Source organism: Gobius niger, assembly GCF_951799975.1.
Source record: "Gobius niger genome assembly, chromosome: 13".
Lineage (NCBI taxonomy): Eukaryota > Metazoa > Chordata > Actinopteri > Gobiiformes > Gobiidae > Gobius > Gobius niger.
The window spans coordinates 4879322-4898658 of NC_136864.1; the positions used below are offsets into that span (position 1 = coordinate 4879322).

Here is a 19337-nt window from a genome sequence, read left to right on the forward strand (position 1 = left end):
TTATTAAACTGAGATGAAATCAATGACCTTTATTTATTGTTAAACAGCCACATCCATGCAATAACAGCAGCTTTTACCATCTGAAAAACATTACTGAGATCAGAGGAACTGTGTCTAAACCAGACTTAGAGATTTATCCATGCATTTGTCTCCAGTAGGTTGGACTACTGTAACGGCTGCTCACTGTTAGAGCTGCAGAACATCCAGAAAGCTGCTGCTCAAGTCCTGATGAGAACCACAGAATACGACCATATTAGTCCAGTGCTCTTGTCTCAGCACTGGCTTCCTGTCGCTCAGAGAATAGAATTTAAAACAGATCTGCTTGTTACAAGTCTTTTCATGGTTTGGCACCAAAGTGCATCTCTAACATGTTATAGCCTTATGAACCATCTCGGGCCATGAGAACTTCAGGGAGGGGTCTCCTGGTGGTTCCCAGAGCCAGGATATCCTTGTGTATGAACTGTGTTCTACAAATACAATTGCCTTGCTCATTGTTTGGAGTTTTCACTTCATAGGAATACAATGAAGAATGCTTTGCAGTAGACCTAATTGTACTGGAAAGCCAAAAAATCCATGTGCCGGCCATTGTTGAATTATTGAGATGCCAAAAGAGCCAGTTGACTTCATGACACTATGACGATCTGATAAGCGACTCGTGCAGAGGAGGAGGAAGTGAGAGCTATGAGTTCACACTTATCAGTCTGTTCTCACTTTGGACCACGAATGTAGCCAGAGTTTTGGGTTGATTTACACTTTGAAGTCATATCACACACGACCTCAGCACACCACATAGAACTTATGTGAAAACGACAGACACCATTTTACTGTTGCTGACCATGATTCTGGTTCAAGAATTAGACACTGCACTTCAGTCATCCACAGCTGAGGCACTGGTTTAAAGTTACTTATCTTATATACACTGCTCACAAAAACTTAGGGCACACTCAAAAACACACCCTAGATGTCAATCAATTCAATTTTTCGGATGAAAATCTTTATTCATAGTGTAGGGCAATGTGTTGAGAACAAAATAACATAAGAATGATAAATGGAAATCAAATTCTCAGCCCCTGGAGGTCTGGATCCAAAATTATAGTCAAAATCAAAGTGACAAATCAGGTCAATGGTTGATCCAAATTCTGTAGAAATTCCTCCAAACGAGTCTGTATCATCCTCAGTCGTGTGTGTGGCCTCCACGTGCCTGAATGCACTCCCTACAACGCCTGGGCATGCTCCTGATGAGACCACGGATGTCCTCCAGAGGGATCTCCTCCCAGACCTGGATTAGAGCCTCAGTCAGCTCCTGGACAGTCTGTGGTGCGACGTGGCGTTGATGGATGGACCGAGACATGATGTCCCAGATGTGCTCTATTGGATTTAAGTCTGGGGAACGGGCAGGCCAGTCCAGAACATCAATACCTTCATCATGCAGGAACTGCTGACACACTCTTGCCACATGTGGCCTGGCATTATCAGGCATCAGAAGGAACCCAGGGCCCACAGCACCAGCATATGGTCTTACAATAGGTCTGAGGATCTCATCCCGGTCCCCAATGCCAGTCAGGGAACCTCTGGCTCGCACATGGAGGGCTGTGCGGCCCTCCAATGAAATGCCTCCCCAGACCTTCACTGACCCACCACCAAACCGGTCATGCTGGATGATGTTGCAGCAGCAGAACGTTCTCCAAGGCGTCTCCAGACTCTGTCACGTCTGTCACATGTGCTCAGGGTGAACCTGCTCTCATCCGGGAAGAGCACAGGGCACCAATGGCCAATCTGCCAATCGCTGTGTTCTCGGGCAAATGCCAATCGGGCTGCACGGTGTTGGGCAGTAAGCACCGGCCCAACTTGTGGACGTTGGGCCCTCATACCACCCTCATGGAGTCGGTTTCTGACCGTTTGAGGACCAACATGCACATTTGTGGCCCTCTGGAGGTCATTTTGTAGGGCTCGGGCAGTGCTTCTCCTGTTTCTCCGTGCACAAATGAGCAGATAGCGGTCCTGCTGCTGGGTTGTTGACCTCGGTCGGCCCCTCCCAGGTCTCCTGGTGTACTGGCCTGTCTCCTGGTATCTCCTCCATGCCCTGGACACTGCGCTGGGAGACACAGCAAACCTTCTTGCCACAGCACGAATGGACGTGCCATTTTGGATGAGCATCACTACCTGAGCAACTTCTGTGGGTTGTAGATGCTCCTCATGATACTTCTAGTGGTGAGAACACTGGACAAATGCAAAAGTGTTCCAAAAATATGGTACAAAGGATGAAGACAGGGAAATGGTCTGTGGTCACCACCTGCAAAACCATTCCTCTTTTGGAGTGATCTTGCTAATTGCCTCTCATTTCCACCTGTTGTCTGTTTAATTTCCAAACACCAAGTGAAACTGATTCACAATAAGCGTGGCTTCCTAACTGGACAGTCTGATATCCCAGAAATTTGACTGACTTGGAGTTACATTGTGTTTTTTGAGCGTGCCCTAAGTTTTTGTGAGCAGTGTACAAATATTTAGCTTTAGTCTTCAGAGCTGCTAAACAAAACACATAGATGTACTAAGGGCGCCTGACTTTCAGCAAAGTCTAAATATGTTCCCAGTCTGAGAATACACTGGAGACTAAATGTGGACTAATGGTTTGGAAGATTTATTGTGTCATCAAAATGTGAATATTAAATGTCTGAGAAATGTATGCTTTCAATCTTTTTAACATTAAAATATTTTTTTCAGTCACTGAATTTTCACTGCTCATTTTTCAAGGGTTTTAAATTGAAAATGAAAAATTCACCTTTTAAATATTCACTGTATAACTATTTTTCAAATGAGTGTAAAATGTGCAATAAAAAATTCATAAATTTACCCTAAGAAAAATACAGAGCCTCTCGTAAGTATTCATACACCTTGAACTTTTGCACATTTTGTCATGTTTACAACCCTAAACTTAAAGATTTTATTTTTATTTTTTTACTGAACGTTCACACACAAGTAACAGACAACTGTGAAGTGAAAGCAAAATGATACATAATTCCGTTATTTTTCAAAAAATAGAAAAGTGAAAAGTGGGACTTCATAAGTATTCATACAGCATTTTCTGAGTGCATTAAATTGCCTTTAAAACATTCCTAATGACTCCAGAATGTTCACACCTTGGCCTAACGGTTAAATAGAGGCCACCTGTGTGTAATCTACTCTCAGTATAGTTTCAGCTGTTCTTTTAGGCCCTCAGAGCTGTGGTCGGAGTGTGTTGGTCACTAAACAACATCATGAAGGTCAAGGAGCACCAGAGAGGTCAGGGATAAAGCTGTGGAGAAGTTCAAAGCAGCATTAAGTTATACAAAGATTTCCCAAGATCTAAACATCTCCCGGAGCACTGTTCAATCCATTGTTCGGAAATGGAAAGAGTAAAGCACCAGTGCAGACTTACCAAGACACGGCTGTTCACGTAAACTAACAAACTGAACAAGGAGACACTGATCAGAAATACAACCAAGTGCCCCAAGATAACTCTGGAGGAGCTGTGAAGTCCTGCCGCTGAGCTGGGGGAATCTGTGCATGGGACAACTATAAGTCATACTCTACACAAATCTGGCCTTCATGTACGAGTGGAAGAAGAAAGCCATTATTGAAAGGAGGCCACTTTTTGGCCCAATTGCAAAACGTTATGTGTGGACCAAACCTTACACTGCTCATCGTCCTGAGTGCACCATCCCCAGTGTGAAATATGGGGGGGGAGCATCATGCTGTGGGGCTGCTTTTCCTCAGCGGGAACTGGGGAGACTGTAAGAATAGTTGTGAACATGGATGGAGCCAAATATAGAGACATTTTGGAGGAAAACCTGCTGGAGTCAGCAAGAGAACTGAGGCTGGGGCGGAGATTCACCTTCCAGCAGGACAATGACCCGGAGCACAAAGCTAAATCTTTAATGGAATGGTTCAATAAAAACATATTAATGTGTTAGAATGGCCCAGTCAAAGTCCTGACCTAAATCCTATTGAAAATCTGTGGAATAATCTAAAACTGTTGTTCACAAACGCTCTCCTTCTAATGTGACAGAGCTTGAGTTGTTTTGTAAAGAGGAATGGGCTAAAATGTCAGTCTCTACATGTGCAAATCTTGTAGAGTCAAACCCCAAAAGACTTGTGCTGTTAATACAGCAAAAGGGGGTTCCACAAAGTATTCATTCATGCTGTATGAATACTTATGCACTTTTCACTTTTCTATTTTTTGAAAAATAACAGAATCATGTATCATTTTGCTTTCACTTCACAGTTGTCTGTTACTTGTGTGTGAACGTTCAGTAAAAAAATAAAAATAAAATCTTTATGTTTAGGGTTGTAAACATGACAAAATGTGCAAAAGTTCAAGGTGTATGAATACTTTCGAGAGGCACTGTATATATGTATGTTTTTTTCTTCCCCCTCCATGTTCCAGCCATGAGCTAATGTGTAGAATGAGCCCAGACCTGTTAGCCACAACTGCCTCTAAAATCCTGCACTGTCACTCAAAAAGGTGTTAATTCGGTCCAAAGTGCCGTCATGCACAAGCTTAATATAGAAGCTGCAGTTACTCATAAGGCCTGAGATAGCAGCAGTGAGTATAAAATCACAAACTTGCATCTAGCCCCTTTAAGGGCTTATTTTTTTTTAAACATTGAATATTTTAAGGGTGAATTTTTTTTCTACAGCAAATCTTTCACTCTGATTTTGAAATATTTCAAAAACAATACAGTGTATATTTTCAATGTGAATTTTTTCATTTTGTTTAAATTATGTGTTGAATATTCAGTGTTAACTCAGTGTTAAAAAATACAAATGCAGAAAATTCACAGACATTTAAAATTCACATTCTGATGACACAAAAAATCATGTCTCGTAATTATCTGCCGAGTAGAAAATTGCACATGAACGCCACCTCATCTCGTATTTTCCACTGGGAAACTGTGAAAATACGAGAATACGAGACAACCTTTGTGTTGAAACCTTTGACCTTTCAACACAACAAAGAGCAGCAATTATACATTTTTATGTCTTTGAGCTCATTTTTATGAAGTTGACACAATGCATTTAGCTGCTCAGTTTTAATATTGTCTCTTTTTCCAAAATTGGCATAAATTCTTCATTTTTATTTTATGAAGGCAAATTCAAAGTAGCATTAGTTCAGCAGTTTATAGACTACTGTCTCGGGTGTTTTTAAGAATGTGTCACTTTACTACGACACAAAAGCACAATGCACTCTCACATCTTTACCAGAGCACATGAACGCAGCATCAGTGCGTTTTTGCTGAATCTTAATCTTTACTGCAACTTCTCATTTCTTTGAATGTTCACAGTTTCACTGTTTCCTGCTTGTTATTTTTACTTACATTAAACAAATTGAAGACACTTCCTCTTGGTCGAGATGTCGTTCAGAAGCAGAGGTGAGTTGTGTCTTCAAAATTCTACTCCTGTTACATTTTGTAAATAGACGGGACATAATTCTGGTTATAATCATTTACCAAACAAGATTTAACCTGAATTAAAACCCTCTGATTCTGAACTGTTGCGGTTTTGTCGTCAAGGGCGGCAGATCTGTTCTTGTTGGTTTAATGTCAGTGCAATGAAGATCATTGCATTGTCTTCACTTTAGATAAATAAATAAAACATGTTTCTGATGTGTTCTTTCTAAAACTTTGTACACAAAATGCCTTTAATGTCTGAAATTTTAGATTTTGTTCATTTTAATTTTGTCCATAGACATTTTTTAATTAAAAGAAAGAAAGCGACAGTGAGACTTAATATGGTTTTATTGGGAGAGGGAAAGTTCTCACTTGTGAGTTTGAAGAAGCTAAACTATACAATGTAGATACGTCATATTTGAATCTGAAGTACTTTGTTCACTCATAAGGAAACTTTTTTTTTTTTTCATATAAAAGTATGCTCAGCCGAAATTGTGATTTTTGCAACATTATGGGCTGTTCAGTTTGTGGGGGCGAGGGAGAGCTCGAATTTCTCTGATGAGTGAACCTCTGAAGGTGCACTGAGGCCTGAGGGGAAGGGGAGGGGGGAACGGTTTCGGAAAGGCCCTATCTTTCATTATTCATTCACTTCACACTCGGTAGTAAGCCACTATTGTAGCCACAGCCGCCCTGGGGAAGACAGACCATTTACCACGGGGCCATAATTGTTATCCTGATCTCTTATTATGCCAGTGCCCTCTGCTGGACGCGTGTGGAATTCTCCCCTTTTTTAATATTTAGGCTGCCCCCTGGTGGCCGGAGTGAGCATTCTCTGCACAGGAAAGGGCTTAACGCTTACTTTTTCTTTTTGACATACTCAGAATATATTCTTCAAGTGCTTGACAAATGTGCTCCACCCACCTCTGAGTAAAATCACAGATACTTCCTTATTCCTTATTTTACTCAAGTAGAAGTAAAAAGTAGCATATGATAAAATTACACGAAGAAGTACAATTTCTTTAAAAGGTTACTAGAGTTTGCGTACTTGAGTAAATGTAACTGAGTACTACCCGCCTTTGCATAAAAGTATGACGTAAAATAAGCCTGATAAGTGAAGTTTCTATTGTATTATGTTTCGTTGATTGTCAACCTAGAAACTTAAAATGTGACGAAAGACCAGGACCCAGTCTCAGGGTTTCTATTCTCATTTCCTTTTTTGTGACTTCTGCCTCAGCCTTTGTTGTTTTACTCTTTAAAGAACTGCACCATAGACTTCAGTGACCACAATCCTGACTGGATTGTGGTCACTGAAGTCACTTTCATGAAGTTGAACTTCTTTTCCTTCCAACATCCTCAAAAGCGTCACTTCTTTAAATGTATTTTACAGTAACATTGAGAGAATCCGACAGACTGACCTGACTGGCTTCACCAGAGAATTTACATCTGAGAAGCAAAGACATTTCACAAATCGCAGACTAAGCTTTTACAGATGTATCTGTTTTGGGGAGAGCTATTTTGACTGGTTGTATTATGTTGTGACCACCAGGGGGCATCGGCAAGAATGCAAGGAGATGATTCAGTTTTTCTTTATTAACTACTAGCTGAGACCCGGCCTTCGGCCGCTAGTCTCCACATGTGATATTCTGAGATTATGAGTGATTACAAAGGAATGTCCAACCCGTCACACAGTTCAGCTGTAGACCAGTGGTTCCCAACCCATGCCAAAAACTATGGCCACTACAAATGAGTAAAAGAATGAATGGAAAAAAAAAAAGTCAAACAAACAGCAATTGGAGTGTTTGATGCACCCGTGCTCCTTTCTTATAAACTACAACGACAATATTTGCGCTAAACTCAGGGAATAGAATTCAAGAGACAGTGGAATAATGATGGATAAATATTAGGGGTTCAGTTCTAATGCTTTGGTTCAAAGTGCAGGACCCGTGGTTTGGTGCATCACGGTAGTTTACAATCCAAAAAATAATGAGTAGGTGTTGAAATGAAATAGCCTAATGATCGTTGTTAGACAGTATTTATAACCTTACAATAAAATTGGCAATGCTTTCAAAGCTGCTTTAGAATAAAATGTACCTCTGGGCTCAATACGTGAAAGCAAAATAGAAAACAAATGGTCCAGCAGCAAAGTAAAAAAAAAGAAAAAAAACTACGCAGTGCAGGCCATGCGCTCGTGAAGTTGTAGTGTCATTTTCGCTTTTACTCACACGGAGGAGAAATCAGTCGGAGCAGCGCGTGTGATTAGAGGCTCGTGTTTGAGGAGGGTTTGGGCACGCACGCACACGCACACACATACGCACACGCACACACACGCACACATGGCCCTGTTTGGAGGCGCACGCGCACACATACATACACACACACACGCACACACACACACACATCGCCCTGTTTGGAGGCGCGCACACGCACGGCAGTCAGATCTCGTGCACTCGCGTTTTTGTGACAGCGGGTTGTCCTCGGACAGCAGCACCGCGGTCCATATGGACCCGTGGCCAATGCCCGCGGCAGGTGGGACTCGTCACGTGGGGGCCGGCCGCGGATGTAATAACACCAACCACGCACACACTCAGTACTGTCGCCAGGCTTCCTGATGTTCCCAAACGGTCTCCCATCCCAGTCCTAACCAGGCCTTTCCCTGCTTAGCATCGGAGGAACGGTCTCCCATCCCAGTTCTAACCAGGCCCGTCCCTGCTTAGCTTCAAAGTCGGTATGGGAAATAAACATGGCGGCGCCCAGGCGGCGGCCATTGAGATAGCGTTTTCTATAATAGATTTACAAGGTGTCCTATTTCTGTGTGTGGTTCTGTAACACAGATGTATATGTATAAATTATCAGGTCAAAATATAAACAAACATAACAATCAACAAGCGAGATATATTTACCATCATATGCTAATATAGACTATAGACGGGCCACTATAGACGGGCCGCAAGGCTGTTAGCACTCGCCTTAGCCTAGTTAGCTGCTAGCCCTCGCCTTAGCCATGTTAGCTGATAGCCCTCGTATTGTGATCAGGGCTAAATTGGCCCAAAGCAAGGTATTATCCGGCATGCACAATATACACAATACTAATAAACAAGTATATGACGAACTTGCAGGGGGTGTGCTCTTGTTTTATAACCAATACTCACGGTTTTGTCATTAACGCACACGGACACAACCACGAGGTCCGCTCCACACCTGATAACTACAGCAGACGTAGCGCTTACAACCAAACATGCTACATCCTAACTGTGATTGGCCACGCGAACTGTCCATCAAAGTAAAGATCCGCATGCATCCAGTCCTTCGTCACAGTATCAGCTCTAAAGGATCTCTTGCTCTCTTGCATCAAACTCACAACACTGTTCAACTTGACAAGCCTGTCAATAGCAAGCAACCAAACTGAATCCATTTCAAAGCTTACTTCTAGGTCGTTGAAATTCTGCAGGAATTAGATCTATGTTATAATAAAGTCCCTCACATAGAAAGCATAGATGGTGTTCTACTGTGCCCATTGTTGAAGATATTAGATCTAACATCTAACATGTAACCAGACAACTTCATTTGTACACAAATCTGTACCTTAATACAGATTCTCTTGTAAACTTTAGCATTCACTCAGACGTACTTCCTAATCTAAAATCCATTCTTTTGTCAGACAGGGACATTTCTGATAAGACATTTCTTGAAACTGTGACGACGTTGAGTTTGAGTGATTCAAAACTTGAGTTTGAAACGTACAAGTTGGTTTTCCAAAATGTCCTTTCCATTTACAGTCTTTATCTTGATGGCACTGGCAGGTTTTTTGACAAAGGCTTTTTGGACAGTGCTTGCAGTATTCCATCTTTAAAATGGTTTAACTTATGATATAATGACATATCTGTGTTAAACTATACTCTGTTACCTGCGCTAATCTAACTGATGTGACCAAATTCAAAGCCCACACCACCTTAGCTCTGCCTGATTCTGTCAGATCTCGGAAGCTAAGCAGGAATGGCCTGGTTGGTTCTTGGATAGGAGACTGGTTGGGAACATCAGGAAGCCTGAATTGAAATCATGAATTATGACTTAACTCTTTTTGCATTATACTGTATTGGCATCAACATCTTAGATTGCACCAAACAAAAATCAGACTGAAGATTCCCATTACATTGGGCAGTGGGGGCCTGGAGCGTTCAAATACGCCGGGGTCAGTGCGAGGTCAGCTTTGGCGGTCTGACCTTGTTGACTTTTTATGAACTTTCACTTCTCTCTTTCAATTCTGCCCAAGTCTGACCATCTATTGTTTTGATGTTCTATATCCTTGAACATTTCCCACATACAAATACAACCTCAGTCACTTTCCATTCTCCAATGTACGCAGACCTTTTTAAATCACATAATGCCTCAGCAGATGGAGAAATCCTATTGGTGGAACACATGTATATTATATCACATGTTTTTATCCCTTTGTCCCTTGGTGAAGGCCTGTGGGCTGACAAATTAAGTCTATTTTAGACACGCTATAACTAATAAAGCCTTTTCATTATTTTTTGGGAGAGTTCCTTGTTTTTTTCTGTATTTTAAGTTCAGGATCAAGATCGATTTAATAATAATAAAAAAATAATAACAATAAAATGTATTTTTCTTCAACAGGAGCCAGTCTCAGGATGGTGTTTCACACTATTTCTCTTTTTCTTCTTCTTCTGCCTCGACCTTTGTTGTCTTACTCTTTGAAAAACTGCACCGCGGACGCCCATGACAACAGCACAGTTTTTTGTGACCAAAGAGAGTTAGAGATAATTCCGCCCGACATTCCCAGAACTGCCACCTACCTAGATTTGACCTGGAACCAGGTCACAAAAATTAGTCAGAATGATTTGACCGGCTTTATTAGACTTCAGACTTTGAATGTTCAAACTAATCGTATTTCTCAAATAGAGGTTGGAGCCTTTTCTGATTTATTGGCCTTAAATGAGCTTAATTTGGCGACAAATAAACTCACGAATCTGAGTGACAACATGTTTGACGGACTTTCCCATTTGTCAATTCTGGATTTAAGTCGGAACAAAATTAAATCCATTTCAAAGTTTGCATTTTCTCATTTGGACAACCTGCAGGAACTGAACTTATGGAATAATAAGTTGGTTGATATGAGCAACATCATCAATATTCTTCAAAACTGTCCGTTGTTAATGATTTTAAACCTGGGAGAAAATCACTTACCTGCATTAGTATCAGATGATTTTCCTTTTCCGTCTCTAAACTTGACAACGCTGGATATTGGAGAAAATGATCTCAGGAAAGTCAGTATTCAGTCAAATATTTTTGACAAGTTAGAATCACTCGTTCTGTCAGGGAACGATCCTGACTTGGTCTGGGAAGTTTCTGACAAAGCTTTTCTCAACAGTCTGAAAAGTTTGAACTTGGAGATTAATAAATTTGCACTTGAGACGTACCAGTTAATATTTGAAAGTCTTACTTCTTTAGAGACGCTTTATCTGAGGGGGACAAACAGTGACCTGGTCAACAATGGCCTCATAGACTGGGCTTGCCATATTCCATCTTTACACATAATAGATCTAAGTATAATTGGCATTTCTTTCATCAGCGACAGCCTTTTTCAGGCATGTGCAAATATCACAGACCTGAACCTTTCTGGCAACCCAATCATGGTTTTGAGCAAATCTTCAGTGAGCATGTTGACAAAACTAACTCGACTTTACATGGAGAAGAATTTGTTTTCCATTGTACCAAAAGCTATAAAATACATATCCACTCTTAAAATTCTTTCACTAAACACAAACTTTATCAAAAAACTTAAATGTTCAGATTTGTCCAATTTGACATTGTTAACAGAACTTGACCTCAGTGATAATGACATTTCTGTTCTACCCCCCTGTGTATTCACAGATCTTCTGAGCTTAAAAGATCTTAATATAGAAAATAATCAGATTTTAGAACTCCAGGGCTTGAGCTTACCTTATTTGATTGTTTTAAGAGCACAGGGAAACAATGTCGGGAGACTTCACAGTCGCACTTTTAAAGGCCTGCCTTCTCTCACTTATTTATATTTAGAGGTAAATAAAATCTCTGTAGACAAAGATGCATTTGATGGGCTCAAAAAACTTAAAAATCTTACTCTTTCAGTGCCTTTTTTCCTTGACTGTTTTGATGGTTTAGAAGCGCTGGAAAGACTAGATATGCACATGTATGTTAAAAACATGGACAGGCCCCAAATGACCAACTTCACGGGTTTTGTTCCATCACTGCAGGAGCTGTTCATCAGAGCTGATGCAGAGGTTACTGGTACAATAACACAATTACTGCGAGATTTGGATAAATTAAAGATGTTTTCATCCAACAAAGGCTTATGTTCCACTTACGCACATGACCCACAGTTGTTTTCCAACACTCCTCAATTAAAGGTTCTCCAAATAATGAACTGTGCAGAGTTCTATCCACCTCCCAACCTATTTCAACCAATCACAGAATTAACAATCATGGATTTGACAAACAATAATCTTAAATCATTGGACTTTTTGATTGAAGCAAACCTGACTAAACTAGAACAGCTGATCTTAGGCAATAACAAGTTAACAATAATAAATGAGACAGTGTTTGAGACATTCCCTTCACTAAAATATCTCGACTTAATAGGAAATCCATTTGTGTGTGACTGCTCAAACGCTGGGTTCATCGAGTGGGCGATCAGAAACAAACAAGTCCAAGTAGCCAATGGTTTTCAGTACAGATGCTCCTCTCCTTTAGCTGAAGAAGGAAACTTTCTGCTGGACTTCAACGTCCGGTCTTGTTGGGAGTTCACTGGCTTCCTCTGCTTCATCTCCAGCTCTGCTCTGGTCCTTCTCACTCTTCTGTCATCATTTATCTTTCACTTTCTGCGCTGGCAGCTGGTCTATGGCTACTACCTCCTCCTGGCATTTCTCTACGACAGTAAAAAGAGGAGACAGGGCTGTCCTCACATCTACGACGCATTTGTTTCCTACAACGTTCACGATGAAGACTGGGTTTACAGAGAGTTACAGCCTGAACTGGAAGAACGACAGGGATGGAAGCTGTGCCTGCACCACCGCGACTTTCTACCAGGTACAACTGGTTCTACACCACGAGGACATGGACACAGAGGGGGCAGTGACCCTGAGTAAATGTTTAATAGTCTTTCCAGGTGTAAAAAATTGTTCTTTCCGTTCAGCAGTAATTGATTGTCTGATTTTGAAGTCCTCTGACGTAAACTGTACCCTTTTCCTTCTTCCTCTACAGAAAGCTCAAAGTATATTTTTCCACACCCAATAAATGTCCAATAACTGATTCTCTACAAATATTGGAATGTGGAGTCCAGTATAATATTTCTGTGGTGTGTTGTGTTCAGGGAAAGCCATCATTGAGAACATCACAGACGCCATCTACAGCAGCAGGAAGACTCTGTGTGTGATCAGCCGCCGATACCTGCAGAGCGAGTGGTGCTCCCGGGAGATACAGCTGGCCAGGTACGGACGCTACAGTCTGTGGATCTGTCCTGGATCAATACTTTACACTGAACTGACAGTAAAACATTCAGTAATAGAGATAATACACTCACATGTGTTTCTGTGCAGCTTCCGTCTGTTTGACGAGCACAAGGACGTGCTGATCCTGTTGTTTCTGGAGGAGATCTCGTCCGATCAGCTGAGTCCGTTCTACCGCATGAGGAAGCTGGTGAAGAGCCGCACGTATCTGAGCTGGACTCAGGCCCAGAGCCATAAGGGACTGTTCTGGGAGAAAGTTCGCAGAGCGTTAGAGTGTGGCCACGAACCTGTGGACAACCACAACCCACTCACTGCTAACACTTAGCTGCTAACACCACTGACAAATGTTTAACGGTTCCTGATGCTTCATTTACTCCTCCAGTGGACAAAGAATGTTTGAATCCATCTTCAGAAGTATCACAAGTTGTGGGGTGTAGTGTCATTAATTTAATTTTTTTTTCCAAGGCGTGCAGGACCTGGGCGGATTGCAGATTGCGGCTGAAACTTATAAATGTAAAAGTATTTAACATCTCTAATCCTGGTGTCTGATTAAATGAAGCTAAAATGTTATTCCTAATATCTGCCTATGAACATTCTTGGAGCTAAGAGGAAGAAATGGTTTGAGAGGTGAAGGAGGCGAAATCTCCTCTCGGGACAAAGGTTTGGTTAATGATGGTTAATGAGCACAAAAATGTGTAAAAATATTTAGAAAGTTGAACATGAACATTAACAATAAAAGTGTAAATATTGTAAAAGACAAAATAACAGGAATTATGTAAAAATCAGTGGCGGCCGGTGTTCTTTCAAACAGGGGAAGCTCATGATATTTTCTATTTTTTGTCACAGGGCTGCATAAACCTGCACCGACATTGAACATTATATTTCTACAAACAGCGTTTTGTGTCAATAGTCTAAATCAATGTAGACTTTTTACTCATTGTTATCATTAAACTCAACAATTAAATTAGGACTAATAATATAGGGGGGAAATAGGCTATTCCTACATCAGCGACTAAGCCAAGTCCAAAACTGGATTTGAACTAATATATTTTTGTAAAGTAAGCCATGCAGTGCTAAAGCTAGCTTCAAAAGGGGTGGGCTATTTGAAGAAAGTGTGGGTTTTTTAATTTGCTCTAAAAGCTTCTTCGTGGTAATATTTTCTTGTGTAACACAGCAGGCGATGTCCAGGCCAATCTCCCAGAAAGGAGAGAGACAAGGAAGAGAGGGGAGCTACTGGGCTAGTCATGCCACAGGTTTCATCTGAGTTCGTGTCTGTGCAAAAGTAAACTAGTACTAAGGCTGTCATTTAACTGTTTAGCAAGTATAAACTTCGTAACGTTCATTGTGTCTACTTGTGTTCTAGTATCACTTTTTTTCTTCTGATGACGGCCTGCATCTCTAACCTTAGTGTCTGACAAAACGAACAAAAAAAGTGATGTTTAGCAAGTACTTTGACCACTCAAGCAATGACTTTGCTGCCGATTATTTCTGCATTACGTTATTATTTGTGTTTGTGCGCCACTTTTCTCTGCTTAGTGGAGCGGCAGTGCTAAGCTAAGCTAGCAGGGGTGCTAAGCTAGCGCAGTTCAAGCCCAAGTCACTGGGCTGGTAAAGCCCCGTGCTCCGTACGGAGGTTTGAACGTGACCATTCTGAACATAACGTAAAGTACAGATAATCTGCAAACACATAGACACAAACAACTGACTCACAGATAGACAGTCACCCTCTCAGCACAGAGGAGCAAGACTGGGATAAAAGGAGATAAAAGGTCTGGACTTCTTCTCTTTCTCTGAAGTCACCAGCTGGTTTTACTTCTTTGTAACTGGAACAATTGCAGTAAAAGCCTTTTCTTTGAGAACACTTATATCTCCAGGTTCTGCTTTGGCCATATCCAAATAACTGTTCTCGCGTGATACAAAAGAACCAGATCCGAACAAACCCTAGAACACTACGCTCAAACTCTGTTCTTTGACAGAGTAATATGGACATTCAGGAAGAAAGTCTTATATAAATCTATTAAAGGGGGGGTATTATGCAAAATCGACTTTTTCAAGCTTTACATCATGTTATTAAGTCATTCCCTCATTAAAAACATGCCTGAAGTGTTGCCTTGGCACATTCACGTATTTTCGAGTAGTCTGTAAAAACTCTGATGGCGGCCATTTTAGGGATAAAACGCCTGATTCCTTCAGGGAACGCCTCGAACCTCCAGGATACGCCTCCGACCTTTCGTCACCAGCCGAGTAACCAACCACTGCCCCTCAGCAGAACCCCCTCCCCGCAGTGTCTAGCCCTAAGATGTAAACAGAGTCATCATGGAGGATTAGCTTCATGTGTTGTGAACCGGAGCCACAGCAGACTTTTACAAAGACACACATCAGTGTTTCTGTTACCGAAGCACCCAGGATTACAACCGGTGACAAGAACACTTATTTCAGCGGCTGGTTCTGCGCTGGGAATGTCTTAGGGCCTTGAAGATGCACAGAGCCTCCGGAGAAAGCTAATTGCTAAGCTAAACCTCGAGTCATCACATGAAAACGAGAAATATGCACAAATAAAGTTAATAAAACCAGCACACACATAAAGAACCGTTTAACAATGATCACACACGGAGCCTGGCTTGTTGATTTGGAAGTTTATTGCTCACATTTCATCTACAATGGGTCATAGCCGAGTGGCTTTCTCCCGGAGCTAACAAGCTAGCCGCGACAAGCTAACGGGAAAATTCACTGAATACAAGCTGCATATTATGCATTGAAAACGTCACTAAAACAGGCAACTGCTTGAAGCAGCCTTTATGATGATCACACAAGGAGCCTGGCTTGTTGATTTCGTATTTTATTGCTCACATTTCATCTACAGTGAGTCGTAGCCGAGTGGTTTTCTCCCGGAGCTAAGGCACTATTAGCCGCGACAAGCTAACAACCTTCACCTTCACAAAATTCATTGAAAACAGGCAGCATATTATGCACAAATAACGTCAATAATGCAGGCAACTACTTGAAGCAGCCTTTACGATGATCACACAATGAGCCTGGCTTTACACATTTGTGGTTTATTGCAGACTTTTCATCAACAATGAGCTGTAGTCGATTATAACAAGCTAACGGGAAACCTCGAATAACCATTGTCCACCTGCGGAGATAATGTCCGTCTTTTGAATCGTATGGGCTCCTGCAGATCCTGGTGTCGTCCATGGGGGTATAGTTAGAGATCCATAGGGCATGGCAGTTGCAAAGAGATAGCCTCCAAACAGCAGTTATTTTTCAGGCAAGAGCCCCTTCCAAGTGTCCGGTGTGGAAGGTTCGTCTCCAAAAAATATCCTGTGTGGCCATTGTTCACAAAGCGATAAACAGTAGCTCCTTTCCAACAATAAAAATTAAAATGCACCGATCGTAGTTTCAATACTGTGGAGAAAACGAGCGTAGTATTGTGATGCCACAGACAGCGTGTGGAGGGGGCGTGTCGGAAAGGGTCAGAGGTTCTTAAAGAGACAGAGGCCTATTTCAAGCCATTTGCTACCGCCATTTTGAAAGAGCAATTTTATACAAGGCAGTTATTCTAATTTACTGCATTGACAGACCAACAGAAGGTTTCGTCATCATTGTAGTGTGTTATAGACTGGTGCTATGTGGCTGAAAAAAGCACAATACCCCCCATCTTTAACACATATCTGAAGGAATGAAATCTTGAATCTTTTAACTATACTGACTAAATCAAAGCACAATAACACGTAGAAATCCAAACTTTAAATGCAAATGTGAATATTTATTCAAAATTTGAGGTCACACACACACTTAAGCATCAACATTATTAAGGTTTAATGTATAACAGGTCTTAAATGGGGTGAATGACAATTACAGTAGTGGATGGAGTATCTTTGTTACATTGGTCTAATTATCTTTAATACGGTTTGGCCTGATCGATTTACAAAGGGTTTTTAAAAGTAATTAAATAAAAATTGTCAAAGGTAGCCTGGTCTTACCTCATACTCATTTCATACAGAGGGTCTGGATCTTCACAATTGAGCTCCATTTTCAGGTGGTAGGGGTGAACTCCTTTTATAGTTTGAGACGATTGGATCTGATTTCACGTAGGCGATGTAATGCGCCCGAGTGAGTGAAGTGAGCGATCAAATGCTACTTCTACAAGCCCCGCCTGCCCTGCTCGCTGATTGGTAGGTTGAAAATCAACCGATGTAACGCGGCCACTGAGATCAGACCCACACGAAACATGTAGGGACATAATCATTGGCCGGAGTTACGGATGGCGATGGCGAGGTCAAAGGGGACATTGGTCAGAGCTGGAGTCGCCTGCGCTCAACACCAAGCCGACAGACACCGCAGGATGGAGGCGATCTTTTACCTGGAGGCCATGGAGGTGGACAGCACTTGTTTTGGAGGACGGGTTTGGCACCGTGGTGGTCAGCCTGGTGGCGCCCGAGAGGAGCCAGGTGCGCCTGGTTTGACCACTTCTCTCCTTGTGTGGGTCCCCAGAGGCTCTCCAGTATACTCGCTCAGGCCCAGCGCGGGTACTCTCGTGGACCCGCGCTGAGCTGTTCTACTGCGGCCGGCGCTTGGTCGAGCCCGTCCAGGGCTTCATTATGTTGCAAAAAGTGCTTTTAACAATTGTGATCAAAAAACAGTTTCCTCTACCACTAAAAATGGATGGAATTAGCCCAAGGCTGCAATCCAGTGTGGCATGTTTACATGCACGAGACCCATGTATGTCAATTAACACGCACTGTCCCGATCAAATCAACCAATAAATTAATTAATTACAAAATTAAAGACAAAATTAAATTTGTAAAGCTATTTTTTTACCAGGATTTGCTCCAAATGGTAAATTGTCGACTTAAAAGGAGCGCATACGATTATACTGAGCTCAAAAATGTATATATTTTTAAAGAAAATATATACACGAGATTTGAAATGGAGGGAAGACGAGTGTGACCACGAGGATGGCCACCACAACAAAGAGAAGTTTTATAAGAGAGCGAGATCAGGCCGTACCTCTAATTTTGAAGGCAACGTTAATACTCCATCAATTACTGATAAATATTCAACAAAGAGTCAAACATTTGTGTGACACACATAGTGAGGCAGTTAATATGTACATTAGTCACATTGTCAGTAAAGAGTCTTTGGTCTCGTCCAGAGGGTCCATGGCCAGCAGCAGCTTCAGACGTGTTTCATGAGTGTCATCAAAGAAACAAACAGTTGAAATCTGTTTCTTTCTTTGTGATAGGACAGTCTTTGCATGGAAATCCACTGTCTGTGGGGGGGAACTTTGTCTGACCTCAAACACAAGGCCAAGATGTTGGTTTCAATCCTGAATCCAGAGGAGTGTGGCTTTTCAGCAGATGTTAAAAGCTCAAGGAAGTTTCATCTTTGTGAATGAGTTTTAACATTAGTATCAGTTCCTGTTTTTACTTTTAGCGGGTTCGTTGCCATCCCAGTGGGGGTCTTGCTTCTAGCAAAAGGAGAAACAAAGGAGTGCCAGTCTGGAGAGGATGGAAGTCATCCATCTTTTTGATTAGATCCTAGGAGTTTAATTCTAAGTTCAGTCCCAAAGAATTCATTATGCTATGTCATTACTTGAGTAAAAGCATCTTTGTAACTTCAAAAATATGACGGTAAACTTCTGAAGACGACCCAGTTCCTGATCACCTCTAAACATTTGTCATACGTTCTTAAACTCTGTACAGTTTGGGTAAGAGGGAAGGAGTGAATAAACTCACACCAGCTGTTCCCCTCATTTCCCTCTGCAGGCCTGAGCTCTGAGGCAACACGTAGCCGTCCCAGGAGGAGAGCGCCCCCTACAGGAGACCAGGGCCCAGACAACGTTGAGCTGAAGAAACAACCTAAATGCAGGTACAAAGCGATGCTGCCCGCGACAGCCGCCACAGAACGAGGTCCACTGCAGCTGCGTGGAGCCCTGCCCCGGGTCCTGCACATGGGGGGGTTTGGTGACACATCTGTCCCAGAGCTGAACTCAGAAAAGCTATCTTGTCGCTGCCCAGTCTGGTTACACACAGTACCCTCAAGCCCCATACTGTCACGCCCTATCCTCTCTCGCGATGTCCTACCCCTCGCTAAAGGCCGCGCGATGTCCTACCCCTCACTAATGCCCCGCGCGATGTCCTAGCCCTCGCTAAAGGCCGCGCGATGTCCTAGCCCTCGCTAAAGGCCGCGCGATGTCCTAGCCCTCGCTAAAGGCCGCGCGATGTCCTAGCCCTCGCTAAAGGCCGCGCGATGTCCTAGCCCTCGCTAAAGGCCGCGCGATGTCCTAGCCCTCACTAATGCCCCGCGCGATGTCCTAGCCCTCGCTAAAGGCCGCGCGATGTCCTAGCCCTCGCTAAAGGCCGCGCGATGTCCTAGCCCTCGCTAAAGGCCGCGCGATGTC

At 42.3% G+C, this 19337-nt stretch overlaps 1 protein-coding gene across 1 annotated transcript; it reads left to right on the forward strand.

Moving 5' to 3' along the window:
• Positions 1-11842: 11842 nt before the first annotated feature.
• Positions 11843-13256, forward strand: LOC306972585 (toll-like receptor 13; the record flags this gene model as incomplete). The annotated part of the gene is made up of 3 exons (XM_079569248.1): positions 11843-12512; positions 12796-12913; positions 13022-13256. Exons 1-3 carry the CDS (start codon positions 11846-11848, stop codon positions 13254-13256), a joined length of 1020 nt encoding a protein of 339 aa, XP_079425374.1. The 5' UTR covers positions 11843-11845.
• Between the last annotated feature and the right edge of the window lie 6081 nt (positions 13257-19337).